Source organism: Bemisia tabaci, chromosome 1 (genome assembly GCF_918797505.1).
Source record: "Bemisia tabaci chromosome 1, PGI_BMITA_v3".
Lineage (NCBI taxonomy): Eukaryota > Metazoa > Arthropoda > Insecta > Hemiptera > Aleyrodidae > Bemisia > Bemisia tabaci.
The window spans coordinates 52,624,986-52,652,280 of record NC_092793.1 but is presented as its reverse complement, the minus strand read 5'-3'; the positions used below and the strand labels follow the sequence as shown (position 1 = coordinate 52,652,280).

The following is a 27,295-nucleotide window of genomic DNA, read 5'->3' as shown; positions in this document are numbered from 1 at the left end:
CTTGACTTTTATTGTAATGCTCATCTTACATCACATTTCATCGGTCAAAGTCCGGAACCACGTATCTCGATTTTTAGCAATTTTAAGGTAGCTGCAAAGGAGACATCTGTTATCTTTCCCAGTGCAGTGATGTTTCTGGATCAGTTTTGCATATGTGAGTAATCGAATATAACTGATCATTTGGGAACCTCTTAGAAGGAGAATTTGTCAATAATAAATATTTTCTGGAGGTGCAACCCCCCCCCCCCCCCCCTTTACATTCATTCAATTTAGTGTCAATGTGATCATGGATTGTGAGTTTGTTGTAGCTTCCATCAATGGAGAATTTGCGAGTCTGAAATTTTGTAAATTTCATATTTAAAATGGAACTACTGAGAGAACCAAGCACAAGAATATCCTTGGTTTCTAAATTGAACAATTTTGGAGTAAATATGACAACCTAATCTGCTAAAATACTGTGTTTACTCACTTTTCAATCTATTTCCCTACCGTTTTCCATTTCAGAAATAAATTATGAAAAATACTGCAAACTCAGCTCACTAAAAGCACTCGCAGATGAAGCAATAAAAGTTTTACTGACAAATTCTCCATTCAAATAATAGTCTTCCAATTCAAGTCTCCTAACAAATAATATTTGATCCAGTTGTAGGACCGACTTAACTTCCTAAGAAGCCAATCACAGTATGCAATTGTGTTAAATTCTGTTTTGAACCTGTAATTGATCACAATCTGCAAAATATAGGTCTGCAGGAATTCTGAAACCCTGTGTCTCTATATCTAGTGTTGGTCTTAGTTCTAAAATTACATACCCCCGTTTTTCAGTCATTTTTTCCTCGGATGGGAGCATCATTCAAAATGCCCATGGGATCTTGAAAAACATCCTATCTTTGCTATCTCTAGAAATTATTTTCCCTCTACCCTCAAGGATGAATTGTGCGGAAAGTTTTTGTGCCCCTAACAAATTAGATTTTCTGAGATATGTGGCTTTGGAGTTTCATCGCTGATTTTTCTCCCATCTTGGCTGCTGCGCAGTTAATAATGATTTTCCAGTATTTTTTATGTTCCTTTTGACCTCCGTTAAAGTTGAAAAGAAATATGTTTCTCCCCAATTTGTGTTTTTCATTTTTCTTGAACAGCCATCTTCCTTAAATTGTGTATTTTGATTGATTGCCTTTTTGAAATAATGGGACAAAAAATAATACTTATTTACCTCTGTTTGAATTGTTTTTGTTACCATAATTACATCTGGAATTTTTACGTATTGATGATTTGTTTTTTCTCAACTGTTGCCTCTTTTCAACTGATGTTTCTCTTCAGTACTTTACTTAGTTTCTTTCAATGTGTCATAGATCTTTACCCAGTATTCATCTGAAGCTACTTAGACGTAGTTGTAAGAAAAGAAATGAATGCGGCAAATTTTGCAAATTTTCATTCTTTATTTTTCGACAGAACAGAGAAAAAGATAGAAAAACAAAACAAAACTAAATTTTGTGAAAAATTTTAAGAGCCATTTAGTTCTTAGAAATTTATGGTTAATGATAATAATAATAACATAATAGAAAATCTGCATTCAAACATTAACACCAACAGAATTAGCAAGTTCTGTTTCAAAAGTTATGTTTCATATTCAGTTTTCCCTGACCTGAGAGAATGAACGTCTTAAAAGTGAATTTTTTTCATTTATGTATTAATTACAAATGCAATTTCTTCAAAATACTAATCAAGTAATGGCTGGGGCTGGTAGAGATAAGTTAATTTAACTGTAGCTCGACACCCCTTGAAAAATAAACCGATGGAATCGGTATCAGTGAAATACTTTCTTGATCTGGTTTTACTGGTTTAGTGTTCTGTGGTTGTCAAATGCTACTTCAATCAACTGATTTATCTGTCTCTCTCTCCTCCTCCTCTCTCCCTTTCCCCTTCTCTGCAAGTCCTCTAGGGCATTTGTACAAGTGATATTCTTTAAATATCCCCGACAAGTTTCTGTCTAAGAAAATATGAAAGTAAAAAAGTGCTAAGTTAAAGCCTTTCTGACTTATATAGCAGTAAATTTTTGAGGGTCAAATGCTTCTGTCTGTTAGGTTCCAATTTTGTTTGGAGGCGATCCCTGACCTCCCTAGATTAACTTAATAATGCGCTGTAAATCAGGCCCAATCTTGTCTTGAATGCTAGGTAAAAGTAGAAATGAAGAGTCCAGCGGGCCCGATTATTGAAACTATGTCAGCCTGACACGACAAGACATAGCCCTATCTTAGCCATGCAGTATATCGCAATTCGATGTCTTATTGGGATGCTTTAAACTTTCAATAATCGGCCTGCAGGATAGGGTTGCCACAGTTAAGGAATACCGGAAAAAGTCAGGGAAAACCTGGAAATGTCAGTAAAATGACAGAAGTGTCGGGAAAATATTGTTACGTCACCTTTGTTTGACATTGAGCTATTTCTTATAATGTCTTTGTAACTATCTGGCACATCCCCAATTGTCAGGGAGAAAAGGGAAATGTCAGGGAACTTCATTTTCTAGATTCGAAGGCAACCCTGCCAGGGACTTTTTTATGAAAATTGCTTGCAACCCCCCCCCCCCCCCCAAAAAAAAAGGACGACCATGCAAATTGACATGACAACTCAAGATTAAGGCACATAAAATACGATTTTTCTTTAAAGCAAGAATCTGATCGAGAAATTTTCAGCAGGTTGAATAAAATCGGGGGGAAAAACGAAATGATGTATTTCTTTCAGAAAATACACTAAAAAGAAAAAGGAAAAACTAAGTTCTTGATAGTTCTTTTTTTTATGTGTGTAGTGTCAATGATGGATAATTTCATAAAAAATCGTGGGAAAATTTTTGCAAAATCGTTCATGAAATTAGAACAAAAAAAGGATAAAATCAATCTGATAACAATCAAATTGAAAAAAAAAATTGAAGGAGAATTACACAACTTGATTTCTGCTTTACACAGATCACCTTTTGCCTTTGAAGAACTTCGATTTAGATTTAGAATTTGAAAATTTGCTAGGGAACTTCCGAACAAGTTTTTTTCTTTCATCTCTATGTTTTGATGCATTATTTTCGTCCTTGATGAATTTTGAGGGCTGAAAAAATAACAAAAATAAATAAATCAGATGAGCCAAGTCTACTTACATGATGAAAAATGAATAGAGAAAAAGGAATTTTGTATGAAATAAAATAGTTGATAAATAGTTAAATATAAATAAGTTGATGATGTATCGGAACATTGAGGAGACATTCGGATGGCACTAACCTGAGTCAGCCTGACTACATTTTACAATCTATAATGTTCTCTCATGTTTCATTTTCTTGAGAGAAGACTGAGTGACAAAAGGGCTTTTTTTTAAATACATGGAACGCAATGAGTAATTCTCGCGTTTCACAGAAATGCAAGGATCAAGCCGAGTTGGTGATGATTTTGTAAATAGGCCTTAAAATTGAGAATAAAACTGAAATCTTCATTTCAAAGGGAAAAAGCTCATTCGAGTAAAATTTAGCTTCACTAAGACTGCTAATTACCAGGGTTTCAAATCCTTACAGGATTTGAATTAGCAATGTAGTGTCAATCTACAGAGAGATCAGATTGAATAAAACGAGTAAAAACCAGGAACAAACAGTACAAACCTTGCTAATGGTGAAAGTCATTTCTCTACAGTTGCTTGTGATTAAATTAACAGAGTCTGCCATTTCTCTTTTGAGTCGTTCTTCAAGGGGTAAACTGTTTGAAAAAATAATATAATTAGCAATAATTTAATTGAATATATTAAGATGTATGGACCACACAAAGAGAAATACATTCCAGCATGTGATTCAAATGAACTTGAAAACATAAATATTAAGATTAAAAAATGAGTGCTTGTACTCAATTATGCCTTCCAGAAATATTAACCAAAGCTCCTTAACCTAAAATACACACTCAATTTCTGTAATTTTGAAAAATAAAATTAAATGAAGTAAACGTATTAAGTATCTTTAAACAAAGTTTATCTCAGATCAACCACTATACTTAAAGCATTAAAAAAATAGAACTTAAGTGCGTGAAAAAGTAATCACAGAAGTACTTCAGCTTTCAAGTATAGGCAAGATGCCTTCAAAAAGTCCCCGGATTGGAGCTGCCTTGGTCTTAGAAATGAAACACTTATTTAAAAGCTCATACTCTCATAAGTTCATTGATAGTGCACACTGAAACAGTCCGGTCAAGCGGAAATGCGTTTTCAGGTTATGAAATTGAGAAAAATGGACCATCTCGTAAGAACTCATCTAGGGGCCTACTTAGAGTGAGAAAATTACACTTTTGATCCATGGGATGGGAACGGGGGAATCACGCTGCAGCCGATTTCCGGCGCTGCACGCAGCAAAATGATCATATTTTAGTACACTCTCATCAAGTTCAAAACAGATGTTTCAATGTTGAAAAGGCTAATATATCTCAGAACTGGCTTGAAAATAATAGACAATAGTTGTTTTAGCCCTAAAACATTATTTTTGGCTATTTACACTATAGCCAAAATTACTCAAATACAGAATCATATATAAACTAATTTCGTACTATGATCAAGTGATTTTGTCAACAGAGTAAATGGTCAAAAATAGTTCTTAAGGGCTATTCAACTTTTGTATATTATTCTTTGAACAAGCTGAGAGCTATATTTGCCGTTCAGACTGTTCAAGTTAGGGTTTTTTCCATGGATCAATGTTTCTAAAATGTAGACTGATATCAAGTTGTTACGGTTATTTTTTTATTAAAATTTAGTCAATAAGAAAATTCTTTTAGGATTAACAAGATTTCGATGACACCTGTTCAAGAAACCAGTTTCAATTTGGAAAATGAAGATTTTCTTGGAATTGAACATTTCATCTTGGGTCAACCCAAAATATTTGACTAATTACTTTAGAAAATATTTCACAAAACTGAGCTAGGGAGAGAGGAGAGAGGGGAGAGGGGAGGGAGAGAGAGAAACATGAACATTGGCTTACTCTTTCAGATTTTCTTTCTTTGCATTAATTGAATTTGGACCAGCATAATCTTCCCCACTTTTGAGTTCAAAGAATTTTGGCTGAGGCTTCTCTGATTCTTCAAAATCATCACTCTCTGCATCCTCATCCTCTTCCATCATTGCTTTCAGCCGTTTTTCTTTCTTAATCAGCCTATGCTGTTTCTTCACATCTTTGGCCCACTCCTTCTCATCATCAGAACTTTCATACTCGATTTCACTGTCGTCAGAAGTGCCCTTGCCTTCCGCCTCATCCTGAAGAATAAAATACATGATGTCAGGATTTCAAAGAACAAACAGACAATGCAACAAATTAAAAATATAAAATTATCAAATTTAGAAATTACACTTTTGAACATTATTAATTTTGAGCATTACGTAGGATTTTTCTAGGTTTCCTGATTTTTTAGTGAGCCCTATCTTTCCCTTTAAATATAAGTATGGATTATCTTCCACCCTACAATTAAAACTTGATGGGTTGAATTAGTATGCATACAATTTTGGTATGTAACGTGCAATTGCTTGTTCCACTTTCCAGCTCCTTAAAAAAAGGAACACAACAAAATAATAAGTATGTAAGTAAAAGTTATTTACATCCAAAGCCTTCACATGAATGAGCAGAAATCATGCATTTTTTACTTTTTCTTAATCATTATTTACGTGATATGTCTCGGATTCTGGCATTGGCTGACTGCTGTGCAAAATATTGCATCAATTTAGTAAAAAATCAAGCAGATTTTAGATTTTAAGCCTAAAACAAGACACTTGCCCCTGAGCATTAACCTAGAGAATCATTCTCGACCCAGAAAGTTGCATAGTTCAGAAAAATGAAGGCAGGATTCTTTTTGGGAAAAAAACCTTGCATTCAATACAAAAATTGATTTTTGTAATGAATGCGAGATTTTATTCCAAAATGAATTCTGCGCTCATTTCTCTGAATTTTGCTAATTTGTGGGTTGAGGATCATTTTACAGGTTCATGTGTAGGGGTTACTGTCCTTCCTTTAGCTAAAAAATTACATATCTGCCAAGCTTTTTCGCTTGATCAATGCGATATATCACACTTTTGTTTGACCACAGCAGAATACAAGACAAATTACCTAAAACACCAATTATTACATTATCATTATTTTTTTTCAATTGTCATAACCATTATTTCATTTTCAAGCCGATTTAATATGTACACTTTAATTGAAGCCTAATGGTGACAAAAATAAAAATAACATAAAAAATTGATGTATGAAAGTGCTAACTTGTTCCAATAAAGACCTAAATGGAGGTTAATAACGATTAGTCAATAACGTTTTTTTTTCAGGGTTTTTTTTTGGTTAGACTTAAAAGACGTCAGTAAAATATCAGTCAAAAATTCTGAAAAAAAGTATTCCACTTGACATTAAGATCACTGCTTTTGAATGCAATTATTAAATAAAAAAAAAAAAAAAAAAATAGTGATACATTTTTGTTTATTAGAACATTTAGATGAAAAAGTGGCTTAATCCTGTTTGTTTTGAAAGATAATCGCTTGGAATTGTAATTGAGACTTTTTGCTCCAACCAAGCTTTAGAATTTTTAACTTCAGTTTTACTGGGACTGGGGAAAATATAATAAGTCTCCAAGAAAAAAACTGAACTTACATCAACCATATCAAATTGCTCCTCTATGGCATGCTTCTTCAGCTGCTTCTTCTTGCTCTTATCTAATCGGGTCAAAACTGGATTCAGCAACCTATAAATTTAGAAGGAACAATAAAGAACCATAAAGATTTGGTACAGTTCATGGACTAGACTCAAAAATAGTTTATCTTCTACTTGAATTGTGTCATGCCAAAACTGCTAATGTCTATTTTGTCAGCTTCCAGTTTTTTGTATGTTGATAGTTTATTTCAAGAGTTGATACAATCATGTAAGTGGTGCCATTACTTGTTTTGGAATAAAGATAACCTTAAATCAAGTACTCACACTACTTGCATGGTTGCATTTAACTCTGAAAACTATTATCAACCCAAAAAAACTCAAGAATGGAAAAATGGGCAATGGTGGTTTTCGCACGACACGATTCAATTATCTTTCGTATTATTATGAAATCATTTACCTTTTTCTAAGATTCTTACATGACGCCTGTAAATTTCCTTCTTGATTGGGTATCAATGTGATTTGAATCTAAAAACATGCAGCAAATCATTTCTTCTTGGGTGCACCATTTTACAATCTTGTAACTAGAGCTGTGCGTTTCATTGAACTGGTACTTTTAATAGCGAATAAAGTTTTTGATTTGATCTTGATCGAATTGAAAAATTTATCGCTATTTTTGGTGTGATTTCATGAAATTTTGAATTTCCCACCTGCTATCTTTGATATAGCTGACCAATCACAACTCCATTCCTGTCTTTATCTGCTTCAACTTGTCTTATCCACTTCACCTTGTTCTATCTGGTCAGTAAATACAAAAGAGCCGTATGCAAAAACGACATTTTTCGCCCCCCCACTAAAACTTATTCAAACTTCGTCTATCAGTTATTAATACTAGAGCGCTTCTTTCCCCAAATTTTCAGACCCCCAAAAAATTTTGGGGGGGCGCTAGGGGGGGTGGAAGTCAAAACCTGGGACCCTCGATATCTTTCGAACGAAACAAGATATTGAGGCCCGGTTTGGACGAAAAATCGTCTAAAATTGCATACTTTAAGATTCTAAAGGTCAAAATCCCAAAATTAAATTTTTAACTTAACTTATGTGCTTTTTTTCAGTTTTTGAGGAAAAACAATTTCTTTTAAACGGATTAAACTGAAATTTCACATTTTTTGATTTGAACCAAAACCAGTTTTTTAAATTGTTCGTCTTTTTCCGCATCCAACGAGTGGTCGTATAAGCTGGGGAACCGAACGGTTCCGGAGTTATGATCGATTGAAGTTTCCGCTCAACGCGCGCCGACCGATTTTCGCGCGCAAAAAAGTCGGATTTGACTGTTATTAAATCAGATTTAATGTTCAAACTGAGCAAAATGCATTATTAGGGACTCTTGAGGGTCGCTGAGTTCAGAAATTACAGATACTTCCAAAAAATTCACGTTTTTAAAATTACAGCTCCGTACAGGACCACTGAGCGGCCGGTTGGCGCTCAGTGGGCCTCTAAAATAGCGCTACGGAGCTGTAATTTTAAAAACGTGAATTTTTTGGAAGCATCTGTAATTTCTGGACTCAGCGACCCTCAAGAGTCCCTAATAATGCATTTTGCTCAGTTTGAACATTAAATCTGATTTAATAACAGTCAAATCCGACTTTTTTGCGCGCGAAAATCGGTCGGCGCGCGTTGAGCGGAAACTTCAATCGATCATAACTCCGGAACCGTTCGGTTCCCCAGCTTATACGACCACTCGTTGGATGCGGAAAAAGACGAACAATTTAAAAAACTGGTTTTGGTTCAAATCAAAAAATGTGAAATTTCAGTTTAATCCGTTTAAAAGAAATTGTTTTTCCTCAAAAACTGAAAAAAAGCACATAAGTTAAGTTAAAAATTTAATTTTGGGATTTTGACCTTTAGAATCTTAAAGTATGCAATTTTAGACGATTTTTCGTCCAAACCGGGCCTCAATATCTTGTTTCGTTCGAAAGATATCGAGGGTCCCAGGTTTTGACTTCCACCCCCCCTAGCGCCCCCCCAAAATTTTTTGGGGGTCTGAAAATTTGGGGAAAGAAGCGCTCTAGTATTAATAACTGATAGACGAAGTTTGAATAAGTTTTAGTGGTGGGGCGAAAAATGTCGTTTTTGCATACGGCTCTTGTAACTTGTGCAGGATGGATTAGGTTATTGTGGAATTCATCTGGATGAATTGGAAGTCACATTTTTAAAAAAAAAACCAGGGTGGTTAAGGATGAACTTGTTTACTGCGTCTGAAGTAGTCTTAGCGTTTGGTATGTTTGCTACACTAGAAATGTTTATTGCGTTTGATGTATTCTTTGTATTTTATTGTTTGATTTTTCACGTTTTCGGGGTGTTATGTGTGTTTGAATGATTGAAGTAATTCATTTGTTTCAGGTTTGACAAGTTTGATATGTTTGCCGCATTTGGTGTGTGTGATGTGTTCCTTGTGTTTGATTGTTCAATGTGTTTTGTGTGTTTGACTCACTTGTTATGTTTGATGGTTTTGAATGTTTAAAAGATTTCCCATGTTGGATGTGTTTTACTGAACTGAATTATATTCTTGGCTCTCTACAGTACTCCTTTGCTTTTAAAAAAGTGTGTAATACATATTGAAATACACCATGTGTTCTGAGCAAGCATACCTGTATTCCTCAGCATTCGTATCGACTTGAAAGTCTGGGTTCTGGAAGAGTGCTTGGAATCGATTGTCTTGCAAAAGATTACCCGCACTCTTTGCTCTCTTTTGATTTTTCTCATTCTCCTTCTCTTCCATCAGTTTCATTGCAAGTTCTCTGTTAATCTTTGGTAATTTCTGTAATGGCAAAAAAAAAAGGAAGATAAATTAAGTTTTACAGGAAAACAGCAATGACTCTCAGCAGATCCCACCACGAAACTGACACTAAAATTGCAAAAAAGCAATTATAGAATTAATGAAGAAATGTTACTGAATCAACAATATGAAATCTAATACCTTAGGTGCTTCAGATCTTTTGTTGTTTGTCTATGACTCCGAGAGAATTGAAAAAAAAAAAAAAAAAAAAAAAAAATTATGACAGCCAATCCCCACATGACTAAAATAGCTCAAATTCATGTGGGTCGATTTTAAAATGTTTATAATTACATTATATTTTACACCTGGCAGTAAAATCTGCTGCATGGAAGGTCATTGTGATTGCAAGAATGAGGAATTAATCTGTGACCAATATTTTGATAATGATGGGCATTCCCAAAAATAACTGACCCCTGCCATCATTTCCATAGATTATCATTTGTAATATTTAAGCAAGGATTTCTTAAATTGGCTATTTTCGTTTGCCTTCTTCATGTACTCCACATAAAATTACACAATTAACTTAAAGATCATATTGATTTTATTGTTTTGCTTGGTGGTATCAGTTTCAATTTCTGCTGCTTTTGCTCGACATAGATTGGAATGATTACAGCTGAGTGTCTGAACAATGCTTCCCCGCAGATCATTCACCTAACCACAGCAAGAGAGATGCCATAGGCAAGGGGCTGAAATAATTTCATTCAAGACTGTGTTGATCGACAGCCGTACTTAGAGGCCTTTCCTCAGCCAACATGTCCCTTGAGTCTCCTAACTCAGGGACGCTGAGAATTGGACGAAAAATCTAATTTTACGTGCGCTCAAGATCAGGAACAGGAGGAGAATTATGTTTATGACACAAAATAAGTTCTGTCATCAAACAAACGTTCTGTTCATGATTGTGTCCTGTTGTAAAACCATTTTTAGGGTCTTTAGTATATACCATGAATTAAAATATTAGTCCAAAAAAAGAACAGAATAGGGGGAAAATAGTCAGTATTCTTATTGAAATTTAAATAATACCAATTTCAGGCCGTTTTACAAGATACAACTGCCCATCCAATTGTAAGGATTTCGTTTTCCCCTTTTAAGCACTCCCTGAAATCGAAGTCTATAAAAGTTTGAAGGTTATACGTCGAAAAATTTCAATGTTTGAAGCAAAACACAGAGATCAATGCCTGAAAGTCAGTGAGAGAGAAAACACACAAACCTGGCACCTTTAAAATTTCCAATTATCAGTCGCTATAGATGCCGAATCCATGTAAACTTGAGCTTATAAAGTGCCTTCAAATTTTTGTCTTTTAGCACTAAAAAGTTTTTCTTTGTGCTAACTTCTTCACTTACTGTTCAGTTTTTAGTGTCCCCTGAATATTTTCATGTTTTGAGTTGATGGGTTTTCATTTTCACTGATTTAAGTAATTACACTGTGTCTGCACATTACTCTAGCAGGACAGGATGATCAGATTTAAAAAAAGAAGAACAAAAAATGAAAATGAATAGATGAGCTTACGTTGATTTGTACTCGGTTGGTGCGCTCTTCTTCGATCTTTTCACGGACTTTTTTGCGTTTGTATTCCTCAAATGTGAATGGATCAGCTATAGACTTGGCTTTACGATATAGTCTGACATCCATGAAATATCCGTGCATATGCGCTCGCAGCAGATTTGTTCCTAGCAAATTTAAAATAATTTTAAATCAATATTTTGATTGATAATCATGAACATGAAAAATAGCGAATCAAATACTGGAATTAAGAAGGTATCTCTACTTCTTTATGAACATAATTATGCGACGATAGCCAGACATTATGACTTATAACACCGACTTTCTCTAAGACATTAAAAATTAATATGCAGTTAAGTAATAACTAAGAATGAGGTCTGATTAAATTAATGAACTGTTAATTTACTGGCATAATTGGGTTTTTAACGAATAAAAATTTAATTAGAGGAAAGTAGGTAACGCCACAAAACTCCGCCTAGAGGAGAGTTGTTTTTCTCTTGCTGGTCCCAAGCCCAGAAAAAAGAGGAGGATTGTGCGTAGGGCTAGCAACCCTACCACGTAAAAAAAACAAAGCTACGAAAACCAAGACAAAGCCTCGGTACCCAGAAAACCCACGGATAAAGCGACCTAAAGAGTATGGATCACGGAAAAAACCCCAAAAAACCAAGGACATTATACTAGCCACATGGAATGTAAGAACGATGAAGAAGGCAGGGAAAATGATGGAAGTGGCCAAAGAACTGCAGAAATATGCCATTGACGCCATAGCCGTCCAAGAGATCAGATGGCAAGGAGAAGGAAGAATAGACAAGAAAGAATTCAGCATGATATACAGTGGAACAAGTGAAAATACAGGGCAATTTGGCACAGGATTCCTACTATCCAAAGCAGCAAGAAATACTCTCCTAGAATATGAAAATATCAACCACAGAATCTGCCGAATAAGAATAAAAGGAAAATTTAGGAATATCACCATTGTGTCAGTGCATGCACCAACAGAGGAGAAAGAAGAAACGGAAAAGGAAAGTTTCTACGAGGCACTCGAAAAAGTGTGTACAAAAGTAAGCCAGCATGACATGCTGATAGTCTTGGGAGACTTCAATGCAAAAGTTGGAAAAAACGAAGACCAAAAACAAGTAGCTGGTATTCACACGCTACATGAGAAAAACAATGATAATGGTAACATGATGGTACAATTCGCAGCAAGAAATAAACTTTATGTCAAAAGCACAGCATTCGATCACAAAAGAATCCATCTTGGAACCTGGAAGATCCCAGGAAGTGAAGAAGTGAATCAAATCGATCACGTACTAGTATCCTCAAGACATATGTCATCAGTAATTGATGTAAAGAGCTGCAGAGGGCCTAACTGCGACTCAGACCATTTCCTTGTAAAAGTTAAAGTTAGAGAAAGAATCGCAAATGTAATGAAAGGGCCCAAACATGAAGTGAAGCGCTGGGCCACAGAAAACTTAAGCAAGAATAAAGAATTACAAAAGAAGTACGTGGATGTCTTGAACAGCAAGCTAACGCAAGAAACAGATGGAATGGAAGGAAGGGATCAAACGCCTGAAGAGATTTGGACAGTAACTGAGAAAGCAATTTTAGAAGCAGCAAAAGAAACAATTGGAGAAAAACGAAAAACCAGAAATGAAGAATGGTTCGATGAAGAATGCATGAACATCATAGATCAAAAAAACGACGCAAGAAAAAAGATGCTGCAAAGAAACACAAGAGGAAATGAAGAAAGATATCACAAAGCAAGAAAAGAAGCTAATAAGCTTCTTAGAAAAAAGAAAAAAGAAGCAATGATACAACAAATGGAAGAAATAGAACAATTAAGCAAGCAAAATGAAAGTAGAAAATTCTATGCTGCCGTTAATAGAATGAGAAAAGGATTTCAACCGAAAACAAGCGGGTGCAGAAGTAAAGATGGTCAGTTACTAGGAGAAGAAAAGGACATAATGGAGAGATGGGCAGAACATTTCGAAGAGCTGCTAAATGAAAAGGAAAGGATGATACTAAACGACAAAGAAACAATGGAAAAAGAAGACCACACAAATGAGGATGATTTATCACAAACACCAACTATAGAAGAAGTTGCGGAAAGAATCAGAAGAATGAAAAATAACAAAGCTCCAGGCGAAGATGGAATTACAGCAGAGCTCCTTAAAAATGGAGGACAAATGTTAATCAAAGAAATGCATGAATTAATAAAAGCAATATGGAAATCTGAAAAAATGCCATCAAAATGGAATATCGGAACAATTTGTCCAATATTCAAAAAAGGAGACAAATTAGAATGCAAGAATTATAGAGGCATTACACTCTTAAGCACGGCATATAAAATAATGTCATCAATTTTAAATGAAAGACTGAAGAAGGTAGTCGAAAAGGAGATAGGTGAATACCAATGCGGCTTCCGAACAGGAAGAGGCACAGCCGATCAATTATTTGTGATCAGACAAACCATGGAAAAATGTCATGAGTACGGAATCGATTTACACATGCTCTTCGTAGACTTCAAGGAAGCATTCGACAGTGTCAATAGAAAGGCACTCATAAAGGCCCTGGATGAAATGAATGTACCAAGAAAGCTCATCAAACTTATAACAATGACCATGAGTAGCACCAAAGCCAAGGTTAAAATAGGAAATAAAGTGAGCAATGTTTTCGACTTTAACAAGGGCGTGAAGCAAGGGGATGGATTGTCAAGTACGCTATTTATAATAGCGCTGCACATGGCGGTCAAACATGTCGACCAAAGAGGGACAATATTCACGAAATCTAGTCAAACATGTGCCTATGCAGATGACATTGCCCTAATTGCGAGAACTAAAGAAAAATTAATAGAGATCTACAAAGAATTGGAAAAAAGAGCAAGAGATTTAGGACTAGTGGTAAATGTAATTAAAACCAAGTACATGATATTATCATCCTCAGAGTCAAGAAGAAAACCGCAAAACTTAATAATTGATGGCAAAGAATTTGAAGGAGTCAAAAAGTTCAAGTATCTGGGAAACCTAATCGATAATGAAGCCAGAACAACTACGTCAATTAAAGATAGAATACAAACAGGTAATGCAGCATATTATGCCAACTTGAAGCTAATCAAAAGCAGACTGATATCTCGGAAGACCAAGTTACAAATATATAAGACCCTTATTAGACCAATTGTTACATATGGCGGAGAAACATGGACTATGACAGAGAATGACAAGAGCATGCTGCGAAGATTTGAGAGAAAAATCATAAGAAGGATCTTTGGAGCCATCAAAGAAAATGGAGAATGGAGAATTCGAAACAACGGCGAAATCGACAAGATACTGGAACAAGAAGATATAGTTCGATTCATCAAATCGCAAAGAATTCAATGGCTAGGGCACTAGGGTGGCCCTTATTTTGGACTTTTCGGAATTTAATGAGCGGCACCCCCTAGATTGGTTCTATTTGATGTAAAAACATTGTAAAAAAAATTTGAGGCCTATACGTCAAGGGTAAATGGTGCCGAAAACATGGGAAAGATGCAGCGCGTAAAACTGAGGAAGCGCAATTGTACGCTTTTCGCCGATTTGACTGCCGTTTTTAAGGGAGTTGTAGATGCTCAATACCTATTATTGATGGTGTTTCTAACACAACTTTTTGCGTAGATTTAGGATATTTTAACAGATTTGGCCTCAGGTAATTACATACCCCCCTTACGGTAGGCTAAAGTGGCCCCAAAACGTCATTTAAGCTCCCGAAATCGCTTTTTTCGGAAGTTCGACGCTTGTTACCGGCAAATACAAAGGCTTCAAGAACTATAATTTTCTTGTATGTGGTACAACTTATTCCGAAGATTAAGTATATTTTAACATGTTTGACCTCATGCAATTACCCCTCCCCCCTCCCCCGCCCTGCGCACAGTAGGTTGAGGGGGCGCTGAAACGCGATTGAAGCTCCTGGAATCAGATTATTTCAAAGTTAGGCGCTCGTTACTTGCAATTTAAAAGACTGGAAGAAGCATAATGTTCCTCCACGTATAAAATAACTTTCAAATGCACAAATATTAAGAAAAATAATTAGGAAGGATGTAAAAAAAAACTTACAATGACTTTGGTTAGTCCGCTCTACAGTTTCTTCCGTAAAGTTGATTTTTTAACGTTGGGAAAAGCTTTCCGATAATCGCTAACAACCTGAAGAATCCGTTGCCGCTCTTCGTCCGATTTCGTGAGTTTCTGGCTGTACTCTTCAAACAATTTAACGCCGCGTTCGGCTGTGTCGTTGACAACCTTGATTTTTTTCACAATTTCGCGATTTTTGAGGTACTGAGGATTTTCTAGCCATGTTGATGGATCTTCTTTAAGAAAGTCTGACGAAAGATGGAATCGCTCAAAAAATTTATAAGACGAACAAGAAATAAAATTGGAAACATCTTTTCCTGAAATGTCTTCTGCTGCTTGTAGTTTTATTCTCTTCTCGCCATCTTCGAGAGGGTTTTCGTCAGATAAAGCAATTACCATTTTCCGTTTGCACTCAACAGAAATATCGTTGTCAAAGAAAGAAAACGCTGCAGCTTCAGGGATCAGGTACCACAAATGGCTCATAAATTTTGATACCGTAGCCACAGAGATTACCGGGTCAATTTTTCTATAATTTGATAGAATTTGCAAGAACTCGATGTCATGTTGGGGAGCTTTCACTGAGCGCGTTGATGTAAACCAAGCTTTTATGTAAACTTTCACAATAAAAACACAGACATCAGAGATACCCTTGAGCTCTGATTCGCTAAGCTCGAATTGACCTCTAAAGAGGTAAATTTTGAGTGAATAAATCGCTTTCATCATCCAGCGCGCATGGTGAAAAGCACCTGGTGCGTATATTACCGGATTGGAGCCGAATTCTCCTAGAAAATATTTTGCTAAAATTAAAAATTCTTTATAGTCGTCTCGTGGCAGTTGATATTTCAGGGTATCACTTATGAAATTAAGAATTTCAGCGCGATCTTTGGAAAAAATTCGCTTTACTCTTTTGTCAGAAAGGGAGCTTTCTAATTTATTTTTATTCATTCTTGGCCATTCATTTTGAAAACGTTTGAACAACGGAACGTCCGGTCCAGTCGTGTCACCCATTTTTGATTCAAAAGCGCTTTGTAAAATTATCTCAAAAATATGATGCCTGCAGGGTAAAATTAATATTTCTCGCTCAAGCATTTGCTCAAGGAGGATTGCTGCACCATTTAATCTGCCTAGATTTGACGAGGTTGTGTCACAACATAGCGCTTCTATTTTGTCGACGAGGTCCCAATTTATGAGTTCTCCATACACCGCAGTTGCTTGATTCCGGCCACTGGAGCTTTCAATTTCTGGAATTCCTAAAAGTTGCTCTGCATCGCCGCTCGTGAGAATCACAGCTAATCTGTCGCTCTTCTTGGATCCTTTGGAAGAGCTGAAAAGTTTCCCATCGAAATGAATCACAATAGCATCTAAATCTAGCCCGGAAAATCGTTCTTTCAACTGTTTAGCTCTCTCACTCCGTAGTTTCTGCCTTGATCGCTGAATTGTCGAGCGATTGACAGACAACGATGACAAATCATGGCCAAGAGCTTCAGCAACCGAAGATAGAATGTGCGTTGCATCGCGATCACTGATCTTACACTTATCGAAGCAAGCCATAACTTTAGGAGTCACAATGTTAACCCTGCTACGACCTGGTTGAATTCTATTCGTATCTTCAGAAAGAGGCTCGTGGTCAGAACCCACTGAACTTGAAGAATCGAAAACAACTTTCTCCTCTGAAAGAAATAAAGATCCAAGCAAAATTAGAAGATAGAACAGGAAGAAAATAAAAGCAAGCCAGACACAAAATGAATGAATGAATGGAATATTTGTGCGCCAAGAAACACCTAAAAAATGATACAAATATAACTTGAAAACTCACCACTTGCTTTAATATTTTCAGAGCTCCTTGTTGCTTGGGCAATGCTTTTTGCTTTCCGTATTGCCACCCTTTCCTCTTTTTCGGCTAGTTTTCGATCGATGCCAAACATGCATCCTTCTCTGCCTGGTTTACGTTGGTTTAGCAAAAATTTTCGATCTTCTTCGATTTTTATTTGTGTTAGCGCATCCGCGTGCGCTATATCAAACAAATTGTCTAGGTTGCTGATAAATTTGTTCCTCTTTTCCTCCTGCGCCGCAGTAAGCCCTCTGCTTTCGGGAGTCTTTTGAAAGTTTCTGAGCTCTTCATAAAGCTTTTGAACTTTTTTCACACAATGAGAACTCTCACGAGTTGGGATTCGTGCTTTTTCCCAAAAGAGGATCACTTCTTTCACAACTAGATGCGAACTTTGGACAACAGATAATTTTACTTCCCGCAGATTGAAAAAAAGCACTTTCAAGACGTCTCTGTTCGAAGGTAGTTTACTTCCGACGATTTGAGGGGCGTAATGACCGACGAGAAACACTTCCGTATCATGCCTTAAAGTTCGATCAAGTTTTGTTGACATAATTGAATCGGCATGTCATGCGTACGCACGAGACACTCGGAGGCGGTCAGACGCGAACTGAGAAGCTGAGTTTTCTTGGTTCCTCTTTGTCTGGATACACCAGGATACATGCTGATCAGTTTGTCCTAAAAATTATTGAAAACTTCATTCCTTATCGGAGGATATACCATTTACTTTTTGCGAAGTGGCAACCACGAGGCTTCGATACGCGAAGGACCTACAATTCCTAGATAAGCTCAAAACTGCAAACGCCATCAACTTCGGGTCGATCGGCGCCGATGACTCGATTTGATTTGAGCCCCGGTCTCGCGAACTTTCAATCTCGCTCTGGTTTCTTTTCTAATATCCTTAAATTTACCCAAGAAACTGCATGTCCCACGTGGAGGAACATTATGCTTCTTCCAGTCTTTTAAATTGCAAGTAACGAGCGCCTAACTTTGAAATAATCTGATTCCAGGAGCTTCAATCGCGTTTCAGCGCCCCCTCAACCTACTGTGCGCAGGGCGGGGGAGGGGGGAGGGGTAATTGCATGAGGTCAAACATGTTAAAATATACTTAATCTTCGGAATAAGTTGTACCACATACAAGAAAATTATAGTTCTTGAAGCCTTTGTATTTGCCGGTAACAAGCGTCGAACTTCCGAAAAAAAGCGATTTCGGGAGCTTAAATGACGTTTTGGGGCCACTTTAGCCTACCGTAAGGGGGGTATGTAATTACCTGAGGCCAAATCTGTTAAAATATCCTAAATCTACGCAAAAAGTTGTGTTAGAAACACCATCAATAATAGGTATTGAGCATCTACAACTCCCTTAAAAACGGCAGTCAAATCGGCGAAAAGCGTACAATTGCGCTTCCTCAGTTTTACGCGCTGCATCTTTCCCATGTTTTCGGCACCATTTACCCTTGACGTATAGGCCTCAAATTTTTTTTACAGTGTTTTTACATCAAATAGAACCAATCTAGGGGGTGCCGCTCATTAAATTCCAAAAAGTCCAAAATAAGGGCCACCCTACTAGGGCACGTTAGCAGAATGAAGGAGGAAAGAATGCCAAAGAGAATCATGAAAGCCAAAGTTCTATCGAAAAGAAAGAGAGGAAGGCCAGGGCTGAGATGGCAAGATGAAGTAGAGAAAGATCTTAGAGTAATGAACGTATCAGGATGGAAGGAAAAGACCATGGACAGAACAGGATGGAGGCGCGTTGTCTTGGAGGCCAAAGCCCACCCCGGGCTGTAGCGCCAGTAGTAAGTAAGTAAGTAAGTAAGGTAACGCCACAAACCTATTAGATGCCCCAATCCAAGATCATCCAGCTCCTTCTTGGTGACAAATTTGTAGTCATCATAAATTGTCTGTAGATTACTTTCCTCAAGCTCTTCTGTAAGACTATCTAAGAAGCCGCACCACTTGGGGGCAGGACCCAAACTAGGAATGTAGTATGTCAAGATTTTGTTGCTTTCATTTGCCATGAACATCATTCCAGAGTTTGGGACAAGACATAGATCATTGAACTCCGTATTGTTTCCTGCTTCAATTGAGGTGAGCAAAGAACCCTGATAATTAAAATTGAAACGATTATTTACTAAATTTTTTAAAGTCATACTTCTGAACTAAACCATTCAGAGCTAAGTAAAAATAAATAAAGTCCTTCATTCAGTGCACAATGAAAGAAAACTCTGCCTCCACAAAAAAATTGCTAGGCCATGATCAAATTCTTCGGTATTTTTTGGAAAGATTCTTGCATCTGGAATAGAGCAATATTGCTGGTACAGGGGGAAAAATATTTTTAAAAAAATTGAAGTTAGCTTTTTTCGACCAATTTTTGTGCATGACACCCAGAAAAACTCCTATCATGTTTTCTTCCACTTCTTTACTCCAAAAGTTCAGAGTTTTCCATCAAGAAATAGCTAAACAAATCAAGTCGATTCCTGAAATAAATACTGGGCAGTGGTGACATCAACAACGTCATCTCTATCTACCATACATTTCAACCCACCATGCTTATATGTGCATTATTTTGGAATCTCATCTTCATTTCTGTAAAATATATAGTGTTACCTAGAAGAAAATTTAAAGACATATGAATTACATTACGCAAAAAGGAACAACTCTTTTGGTTTATCTATAAAAGCACCTGTGTACGATAAGAAACAAAAGGTACAAATATAGTATCATAAAAGAACCACAGAAGATGTAGTTTCTTGGAATGAAGAACAAATTAATCACCCAAAATACACAAAATTAAAGTAACAATTTGATCAGGGGATCAGGGGGGCTGCCGCAAAATACAAAAGATAGACAAGAAATTAAGTAAAAAGCCAGGACGCTTCAAAGTCTGTAGCAATCTCATTTTCAGCCGGAAAAAAATAAAAATGAATCATCTATTGTTACTGCGACACAGAGACTTTCTAATTAAGTTAGAGTCGATAGATCCTTATTTTGCAATGCGATCCGGCTTAAATTAAATAAAAACCTGTGAATTTAATGAAAGCACTGTGCTAAACCCTCTTTGTGATTTTGGATTTAATTTCATTGATGAGTACTGATGATAAAAGGCATTTTTTGAACCACTTGAGAACTTTTGATACAAATATTAGTCTGATCACGGTTCATCACACACTGGTGTTTTTTAAAGATTATTACAACAAGCAGAACTATAAATACTCACCGTATTTCTATTCCATATTTTTAAAATAGCAGAATCCATAGAGAGAACTTGATCTTGACAAAAATCAATATTTTTTATGGGAAGTCCATACATGTGATCCTTGACTTTGAACGGCTTATCTGATCTAATATCATAGAGTAAAACTTGTCCCGTTGCAGTTCCAACACCAAGAGTTAGTGCACCGTTGAATTGTAAAGCGGTGACTGAAGGAAACTCCTCTATTCTGTAATAAGTGAGAATGGAGGGGTAAATTTTATACATAATTCTAATTTCATTTAGAAGTTACATTGGTATACTAACCTTAAACAACATGACCTCAGGGGTACAGAATTAGAGCTGGACAATGTTTAAGATCAGGCACAGTTATAATCATTTTGTAAATTCTAGTCATTGTACAGCTGTTATCTCAAAAGTTATGAGCCAAAATTGCAGATACTTTGAGCTACAGGTATTAAAATTGGAAAAATATGATAACTGCTGGACGAACTGATTTTCTTTGTTTTGTTTTTTAAACTTGACTCTTAATCTCCTTTGAAATTGTTTTCAATCAAATTATGGCAAAAAATTCATTATTTTATTAAAATCAAGTGAAGTTTATGCTGCAGTGATCTTCTAAGATCATTTGCTAAATGGTTCTCATTCCTTATGAAACCAACCAGCCAGGGAACCGTCCGACTCGGATTTTGCTGATACATTTTTTTCTTGATCAGACCACCAAATAATGAACTTCTGCAAAATATTAGGTCTCAAATCGAAAAACTCACTGAGATAGGAATTTTTAAAGTTTTGAGAATTTTTAAGAAACCGGCATTTCCAACCTCCAAAAAATTTACCCCTGGCCCATTTTTCATCGGACTGAAATGAAAATTTGAAATGGTGTCAATGAAAGTAAGTAAATTTAAGAAAAAACATGCCTGGAAAATGAAATAATTGAGAGTATGGGTTTAAATACTTTGAATCTCAACATTTTTTGCTGAAAAAGGCGCTACAAATATCTAAATAGTGCCATTTTTTTATCATTAAATTACACAGACATCATAAACATTGCTCAGTTTGTCACAAAAAAATAAATCCTAAAACTATGTAAAACATGCCTGGTACTCAAAATAGAGGACGATTACCTGTAAAAAGCCTTTAATTTTAACTTTTTGGCCAGGAAATGATTTCCTGGTCAAGTGTTGAAGTACTATTCCCCTCTTCAAAACTGCCTAACAATCCAACCGATTAACAATAACCCGTACACAGTGTCCAGGTCTTTAGACTTTTATTGTGATGAAACGTCACTAGCAAAACTTACTCTATACTGTTATCAGTCATGCAACTCATTGAACAGTCAAGCGAGCTGACTCTATCTCGAGCTCTAGGATCCCACGCTTCGATGCGACCTTCTTTTGTACCAACGATGATCAGATCATGAACTGGGTTCATGGCAATTTTGTTCAGCTCACTTCCTTCTGACACAAAAGGATTCAGAAACTGTCCCCTCTCTAGATTCAATCGATAGATATCAGAACTGAAAAATGAAAGGAAACTAATCATTACTCTACAGCAATCCCATCTCATGTCACTACAATGTTTCTCTTCATTTATTTCTTCACAAATGTAACATACGTGGTTGCATTGACTATATTTGAGCACAGCCGCTCACATGGAGGCTCAGTACAAGTTGGAGATTTACTACCTGGCTGTGCGTGCTTTTAAAAGTATTAAAAGTTTAAAAGTATACTTCACGAGCAGTTTCATTTTTAAGTTTTTTAAATCTAGGATGGAGTTGACTTATTGTGAAGGTCTCAATACATATAGGTGGATTTGAACATCAACAAATTCAGACAAGAGAAATTGTTTTTAAGAGTAATGATACAAATTTTGATTTCTTAGAGAATGCTTCTAAATTGCGTAACAAAATCAAATGAAAAATGAGTCTCAATAAGTTCAAATGTAGAGCTCACAGAAACAAGGGATCAAGTAACATACGCCGATGGTGATAAAGTTAAAAATTCTTATCAATAGTGTATATTACAAACTAAATGACAAATTCTAAATTTCTTGGTTTCAAAATAAGTCAAAAGTCAACCCTTCAATATTGTCTCGTACCTTACACTCTCATGATAAGTTCAGATTAACTCTCCTGTACCTTGATAAGTTAAAGTCGAGTCAAGCTACCATATTTTACAATGCAAGCTCGATCATTTTGCAAAACAACCCGCCCGGCAAGTGGTTGCCTGAAGTAGATGCGGAAATGTTGTCACAATGTAACTGCCAAAAATAATGTTGCGGCAACGTTGCAGCAACGTTGTGGCAATGTTATTTTTGGCCGTTGCCGGACGGGAATTCACTTTATGCCACAGTCCGATCAAAATAAGGAAGCTTCACCGAAACATGTTGCTCTGATAAAATGAAGGGACCTTGATCGTAGTTTGCTTTCTTCTAATTTTTTCAAAATTAAATCCTGTTCATTATTGAAAAAAAAAATAGGTAAATCTGCCTGAATCGAAGTTTCTTTTGCAGCCGTAATTGAGCACTTTTGAATAAATACTATACTTTAATTCCACAGTGATTGTACCTTGATTGCCTGTTGAAAAATATTTAATTTTTGTTCCTTTTCCATGCGAAAAGTGTGGACATACAGCATAGCATCCTTAGAGGGCTCAGTTCTGTTCTTCTTTTGCAGTGAAGGGAGAAAATTATTTTTATTTCAACTGCACTGCTGTCTCTTCCAGTTAATATCAGCAACATTATTGCCAAAATTCTGCTTCTGCTCCAATAGATTATTCATTTTAGAAAATACTAAAATAATCTTTGTTAAATTTTACGCTATCAGAAGACAGTAGAACAAGAGAGGAAATAATTCATACTTGACAGTACCTGACACCAACTAAATAGAGGTCACAGCTGGGATAATGATATTTCATATCTCTGCCGTACTTAGGTATCCTTAGCCTGTGGTACCTGCCATACTGGGCATGGAATTCTATGGACCGATCACATTGAAGGAACACAAGCTGTTGGACAAAAAATTGAAAGCGTTATGTTTAAGAAAGGGCCCACGCTTTGGATTATTACTCTCACAGAAATTACCGAATTTTAATAAAACTTGATTTGATTGTGCAGGAATATTCTTGTTATAGTTTCTTTGCCTAGTCAAGGATAAGAATAATTAAGGTAATAGCTAGTTACAAAACATGGCTGTTTCTTAAAATCTGAAATTTTTTCTTCACAGTTTCATTGAACAGCTTTTTATTTTTGTGCTACCTACAAAAATTCAAGTTTTGGTTTCTCAACAAAAAATTAAAATTTATTTTAGAATTCCTTTTATATTCTCAAATTTTCCTTGTAATTACAACACCCTGAACAGTAAACACTGAAGGGTCAGGCACTTTCAAAAATTTTTTTTTTCTCCCCTTGCAAACCAACGGGGCAATCCACCAATCCATTTTAGAAGAGAAAAAAAATTCATGGACTTTCACAGAAAAATTTGTCTAAGACTCTGCCAGCTTGTTTTTTTTTTTTTTTTTTTTTTTTTTTTTTTTTTTTTTTTTTTTTTTTTTCTTTTCGTACCTCCCTGTGAATTTTTGGGCAAAACCTGCTTCAATGTGTTCAGTGCTAGCAGTTTTTAGTTTTGTACAGAAACTAAAAACAGCTTATTACTTAAATGGAGTAAACTTTGAATACAATTTCAAATTTTAGAGAGGACAAATTTAATTGATAAAACAAAAGCTGAAAGCCAACCCAGATAGAATGATTAACAAAAGTATAGCACAGATCGCAATTCATTGCAATTACGTCGTGGAATTACATATTGCTTTTATGCTGGAGTGATGTGGATGTTTTCCATTCACTGGTTGAAGGGGCTCCTTTTACTAAAATAGGTTGCAATTTTTTTGCAATTCAAATTACCTTCATTTTCCATGAAAGGCAGGAAATTTTGTTGAGCTCATTTCATCAAAGTTTTCTGACCAAATGATGTAAAAATATTGCAATTCCATGGTTAAAAAATTGCGTTTTATTGCATGAAGTTGCAAAATTATTTCTATATTTTCATTGCACTGTCCTAATTGGGAACTTATATCTGAACTGATTAATCACAATAGGGTATCTTCGGGAGAAAGAGGCAAGAAATTCTCTTCCTATCAGGAAAACAAAGCCTTCAGCTTGCTGACTTTCTTTCAGAATTGTTTAAAAAATATCAAGTAATGAGAGCTTCAAAAATCTGGTTGCAAGTTCGTTTCGTAAAAAACACGATGTCAGTTTGGGATCCATGACTGTCAGAACATCAATTTGAAGATGTTAATACCAGTTAACACTGAACTGAGTACTGCGACAAGAGCAGAAAAATTTAACAGATGGACAAAGTAAGAATACATAAATCAAAGTTAGGTCATTGAAAACAGCAATTTTGAGTCAAAAGAAGGTAAAGTTTTCCCAACTTTAACATAATGATGACCATTAAAATTGCAAACTCAAAGTTATGTTAAAAATATTAAAATAAAATCCTCACTTTGCTATAATCGTCGGACAAGATTTCAAAGGTGACTGCTTCTGCATCAAAACAACGCTCAAACTTCATGGCTAAATTGTCAACCTCAAAACACCTTATTCGTGGTTTATAAATTCCAGCTGCCATTATGTAATTCCCATCTCTTGACATTCTTATTGAGGTGCTGACACCTGGCATTTCGAAGTCCTGAATGAGCTCTATCCTTTGTCGGATATCTGGAGGGCAAACAAAAAATGAAGGATAGATATAAAACTAGATTTCATTGGTAAAAAAATTTAAATGACTCAATTTAAGATGAGGATGAGACAAACTCAAATTTAGGGGAAAAATATTGGAGCTGAATCTGGGCACAGATTAGCGATTATCAGCCAAAAAAAGAATTTATCTGCCTATTTATCCATACATTACACATGCATTATTTTGAGAGTAAGTGATTACACCTTCATTATAAATCTATAATTTTGAATCATTCCTACAGTGCTTCATTTACTGCACTGACCGTAAAACTGAAAAAAGTATCTCCTTTCAATTGTTTTAGAAGCATTTAAATCCATTCAACCCTATATGAATGTTTATTACTATTACTAAAAAAAAAGAGGTATCTTCATTTAATAATTTAAACAGTATAACTTCTGTCACATTTTACATTTCAAAGGAGTGCCCCATCATTGTTTGTGCGCCAAGTTTTGTTTTAGTTTTATTATTTTTTCCAAGAATATCCTTCAATTATTTTGGGCAATAATGTTAGGTTGTGTTCTGGGTAATGAATAAGACAGGACCAAAAATTTTCCAGAATCAAAATCAAGATCGGTGGTTTGGAAATTTCATCATCAATATGAAACTGATGCTGTACGTAGTAGGTATCATACATTACCCTCACTAAAACAGTCCTCCATTTCTATATTAGTAATAAAAAAATGAGTGAAAGAAGTAAAAAGAGATTAATCTTACCGACATCTTTATTGAGAAGTGCACGCCTCTTCCTGTCAGACAGCCACTGCACAAGATAGAAATTAGCTTAGAGATTATTAGGGTAAAGATAGAATTGCTTTTGTAGTCGGAACATAGCCAGATCTAGGCATGGGCCATCTAGGCTGCAGCCTGGGGTGGCAAAAAAAGTTCGAAGGAGAAAACAGCGCCACTCCACCATGCTGCCAACCCGGAGAGGCAGCAATAAAAATGCAGACTATTGGTTTTCTTCAAACGAATTGTAAGAGCGACACTGGAGAAAATTTTAATTTTGACAAATTCCTCTACACACATTAATTTGACACCAAAACACAACTTTTTCTCCTGTTCCATTATAAAAGTCAACGGTTTGTGACTATCCCCTCCCCCCTCTTGTGATGACAGGTTGTGAGGGCGGAAAGACCTTGACAGCCTGGAGGTGGTAAATACGTAAATCCGGCCATGAGTCTGAAACTTATAAATAGGCGCGCCATAAGTAGCTGTGCACACAGACTCAAATCTTTAAAGGAGTTGATAATTATCATGATAAGTAAGATTCTGTAGTCAAATTCGTTTCCAAGTTACTATCATAATATTTATTATAAGGTCCCTACTTACCTTTACATTATCAATCTTCGGTTAAATTTCCTAACAATTCTCTCCTAAAATTGTGTTCTTTTAGCAATGTATAGCAACTAATGCTGAAATTATGATCTTTGCCCTTCTAACCACTTTCTTGATGCTCAAATTATGTTATAGCTCTTGCAGTGGTGCAGAGTCCTCGCCAAATAAGTTTACCTACTTATAGACAGCGACAGAAGATCTACCTTTTGTGCAATGCTTAACTAACAGCACATGATCTTCTGTCGCAGTCTAAAAGTACGTAAACTCATGTGGCAAGGACTCGGCTCTGCTCTAGTCATGGTGCCAGTATTACGAATAAGGTGATTTGGCAAGCTTTCTGATGTGGTTAAACTGGCATGCGATACATCGCATTGGTTAGGCAAAAATCTCAGCAGATTTTGAATTTTTAGCCAAATGTAGGATGATAGCCCCTGCACATGAGCCTAAAGAACCATTCTAAACCAAAAAATTGTTAAAGTGTGGGGAAATGAAAGCAGAATGTTGTTTAGAAAGAAAAAAAAAACCTCGCATTCGAAACAGAAGTTAATACCTGTATCTATTTCGAAGTTTTTTTCTGAACAGAATTCTACTTACATTTCCCCTACACTTTGCAAATACAATGCGCAAGGGCTTTTGTCCTTGTTGTGGCTAAAAATTCAACTTCTGCTGGGGTTCTTGACCTAATCAATGCGATTTATCGCATGCCGGTTCAACCACATCGGAGAGCTCAACGAATCACCTACAGTGCGGCCTGCAGATCTTCGGGGCCAATTTATACTGTGATTTGTTTTTTTCCTTCTTTAAATAAATATATCAAATCAAAAATTATATTGTGATCTGAATTTTAAAAAAAATCTGCATGCATAAATGATGTACGCATAACTTACGTCTGGCAAGGATTTGCCTGCACTCAAGTTGTAGACTTTGACGTTATTCGGATCAAGCACCTGCATCCTTAAACTGAGAATAATGACACTAAGCTGGAATGAAATTCAAAATAATAGTCATGGAATTCATGCTCAAAAAAAATTAAAATTCTAAGTTCCTAAGTTTACCCACCACGACTCACCCACGAGGCCCTCTTTTCAAATGTTTGAGGAACAGGT

General features: G+C 35.9%; 1 protein-coding gene across 1 annotated transcript; it reads right to left on the bottom strand.

The window, feature by feature from the left end:
* Positions 1-1,416: 1,416 nt before the first annotated feature.
* On the bottom strand, positions 1,417-27,279 carry l(2)34Fd (nucleolar protein 10 lethal (2) 34Fd). Its single transcript, XM_019062701.2, has 13 exons — positions 27,077-27,279; positions 25,569-25,614; positions 24,618-24,832; positions 22,985-23,121; positions 21,417-21,632; positions 20,120-20,342; positions 18,734-19,004; positions 10,978-11,138; positions 9,283-9,452; positions 6,638-6,728; positions 4,988-5,259; positions 3,635-3,728; positions 1,417-3,093 (listed from the first exon to the last, which is right to left on the bottom strand). Exons 1-13 carry the CDS (start codon positions 27,140-27,142, stop codon positions 2,962-2,964), a joined length of 2,094 nt encoding a protein of 697 aa, XP_018918246.1. The 5' UTR covers positions 27,143-27,279; the 3' UTR covers positions 1,417-2,961.
* Positions 27,280-27,295: the final 16 nt, after the last annotated feature.